The sequence below is a fragment of the Tuber melanosporum genome, assembly GCF_000151645.1.
Source record: "Tuber melanosporum whole genome shotgun sequence assembly, scaffold_3, strain Mel28".
Classification (NCBI taxonomy): Eukaryota; Fungi; Ascomycota; class Pezizomycetes; order Pezizales; family Tuberaceae; genus Tuber; species Tuber melanosporum.
In genome coordinates, this window is record NW_003298974.1 from 747,506 (window position 1) to 750,373 (window position 2,868).

The 2,868-nt window shown below is 49.3% G+C and overlaps 1 protein-coding gene; it reads left to right on the forward strand.

Annotated features, from left to right (window-relative positions):
* Positions 1–374: 374 nt before the first annotated feature.
* GSTUM_00006784001 (uncharacterized protein) lies at positions 375–2,592 on the forward strand (the record flags this gene model as incomplete). XM_002838946.2 has 5 exons in its annotated part: positions 375–755; positions 1,079–1,275; positions 1,366–1,856; positions 1,926–2,418; positions 2,476–2,592. The coding sequence occupies exons 1-5, from the start codon at positions 509–511 to the stop codon at positions 2,590–2,592; spliced, it is 1,545 nt and encodes a 514-aa protein (XP_002838992.1). The 5' UTR covers positions 375–508.
* Positions 2,593–2,868: the final 276 nt, after the last annotated feature.

Consider the following 2,868-nt stretch of genomic DNA (forward strand, 5'->3'; position numbering starts at 1 on the left):
GATCACGATAGAATAGATGGAGCATCAATTCACTCCATCCACCTCCACCACTCGCACCCCCACAAGCTATAAGAGCAGAAAGGGTCAAGCACTATATACAAGGATCTGAGCCTGACCCACCCTGCAAAACTTTAGATAAGAGCCCAAGTGAAAACGGAAAAAATAAAAATAAACATGAGTATCATACGGCATAGTGCAGTATCCACCTCCTCCAATCTGCATACCCACCACCTCTGGCTAAGGTGTCCGAAATTGAGCAGGCCTACTTGTACGAGTACAGTACAAGTAAGCTATTCCCAAATCCCGCTCTATCTGCTCACCTATTCCCTTTGCCTCTCCCCCCACCTCTCTCTCTACCTTTTCTCTCCACCTCCAACCATCCTTGCCTAACTAACTACTTCCTTACTCCCCTAAGCTTTCATAACAGCGTAGTCCCAAAATCCAGGTCACCGGTACCCAGTTAAACAGCCTAGCGAGTCGGCCAAACCTTCTCATTAGTATAGTCACGATGCCTTCATTGCTGCTGATGTCCCTGGCACCGTCACTCAAAACATTGGTTGTATTGGAGTTCACTCAGGTGCTGCCTCTCGCGCTGCTGGCACTCGTGGCAAGTTGTGCCTACTCGCGGTATGCGAGCCCGCTCAAGAATGTGCCCGGTCCAGCGCTTGCCAGCTTTTCGAGAATATGGTTGAATGTGGGACTGGTTGCTCGTGGCAATTTGCATGGGGGGATAATGGACGCGCACCGCAAGTATGGTACGTTTGGGGTCCCTCCACATTGTTTACCCTTTATATATCGTAATTTTTCAGGTATCTGGTTGATACTCCCACGAGTAGATATATCTCATGCTGTGCTTTGGCGGTGAACAACATCATAATTCGAAGCTTTTCAGGTGTGATATCTCGAGATAAAGATAAGCCCCTGACTTGCGGGTTGAGGCTTTCTCTTTTTGTTTTGGTCTTTTTCCTTTCCTTTCCCCCCCTCCTTTTATTCGGCTTCTCTCTTCGCTTGTCCAGTGGTGCAAACTTCAATTATTATTATTTTTACACGATTGCTAACCAAGGTGCTGGAATTAAAGGTCCTGTTGTTAGGGTCGGGCCAAACAAGGTTTACTTTTCGGACCCAGCGCTAATTCCGGAGATTTATGGTGTCGGGACGGGGTATCGCAAGAGCGATCTTTACATGATGTCCGATCCGGAGCCTGGGCATGGCAGTACTTTCAGTGAGCGATCTGCCGAAAAGCACGCGGTGCTAAGAAGACGAGTTGGCCCTGCGGTACTAACCCTCACCCTCTTCCTCATTAATACTCAGAAAGTATCAATTGTGAATATCAGCCACTAATTCGCGATGCGATGACGACAATAGTACTCTAATTCCTCTGTACTTCAGATGGAATCATATGTCGATGCCCTGGTATCGGCCTGGATCTCCGCCCTGTCCTCCGAATTCACCGTTGCAAAGACTTCCCTCAAGTCTTGTGATTTCGCCAGCTGGTCACAGTTTCTCACTTACGATGTCATATCTGAGCTCGCGTTTGGAAAAGCGTTTGGATTCATTGCTACACGCAGTGACTACAAGCAATACATCGCCTCGTTCCAGCAGGCCCTCCCAATGATTGTCACAATGAGCTACTTCGAAGAATTGGTCAAGTTCATGACTTTGGGCTGGGTTCGCAAGTTCACCACACCCAGTATCAAAGACGAGACGGGGTACGGGAACTTGACCAAGACTGCTACTGATCTTGTCAGGGAACGCTGGGCGAAGGGTGGGGTCGGCGAGAGAAGAGATATGTTGCAACGATTTTATGAAGAAGGAATGACAGAGAAGGAAGCCATGATTGACTCCACTCTTATATTGTACATTACTCCATTCCCCCACGCCCTCATTTGCCTTGCCAGTCATACAATATATTGACACCAATGTAGAGTAGCAGGCTCCGACTCAACCGCAACCACAATCCGCGCCGCAGTCATGTTCATCTGCAGCGATCCTAGCGTCTACAGAACACTAAAATCCGAACTCGCCGCAAACATCCCTCGCACCAGCCCTCCAAGCGTCGTGTCCTTCTCAGTCGCCAGATCTTTGCCCTACCTCTCCGCCTGCATCAAAGAAGCCCTTCGCCTCTTCCCCCCCGGTGCCGGCGCAATGGAGCGAGTTGTACCTGTCGGTGGTGCGACGTTAAGTGGCTACTTCATTCCCGAGAACACTGTTGTGTGCCTTCACCCGTGGCCAGTGTGTCGCGATAAGGTATTTGGCGAGGATGTGGACTCGTTCAGGCCTGAGAGGTGGCTAGAAGAGAAGGATGAGAAGCGGTTGGTGAAGATGGAGAAGACTCTGGACTTTGTGTTCGGGGCTGGGCCGCATTATTGCCTTGGGAGGCAGATTGCTTACTTGGAGCTCTATAAGAGCATCGCGGAGGTTTGTCCCTCATCTCCCCCCTTCGACGCGACACCCTTGCTGACGTCCTGGCAACAGCTGTTCTTAACCTTCGACATCGGCCTATCAAACCCTATGCGGCCTTGGAAATCCCGCGAATACGGATTCTTCCTCCAGAGGGATATGATGGTGAAGATTAAGAAAGTTGATGGGTAGCTTAAGGTGGCTTTTTCCCCACCCTTGTTTTCTCAATGCGTTTGATTTTTCATTTTCACCTCACAATACCCACTTGACCGGAGCCCCCCTTCCCACCTCTATTTACATGACATCCTCACTTAGGCCAAAGAAAACAATGATACCATACATATTTCCATTTCTCTATTGATCTAGTGAAAATGATGTAACAAGCCTATACGATAACCAGTGCTCAGAGAAGAGCAAAGTATAGTATGTGGGAAAGGGGACACTTTCGGAGCCCGGAGCTTGGAGCCC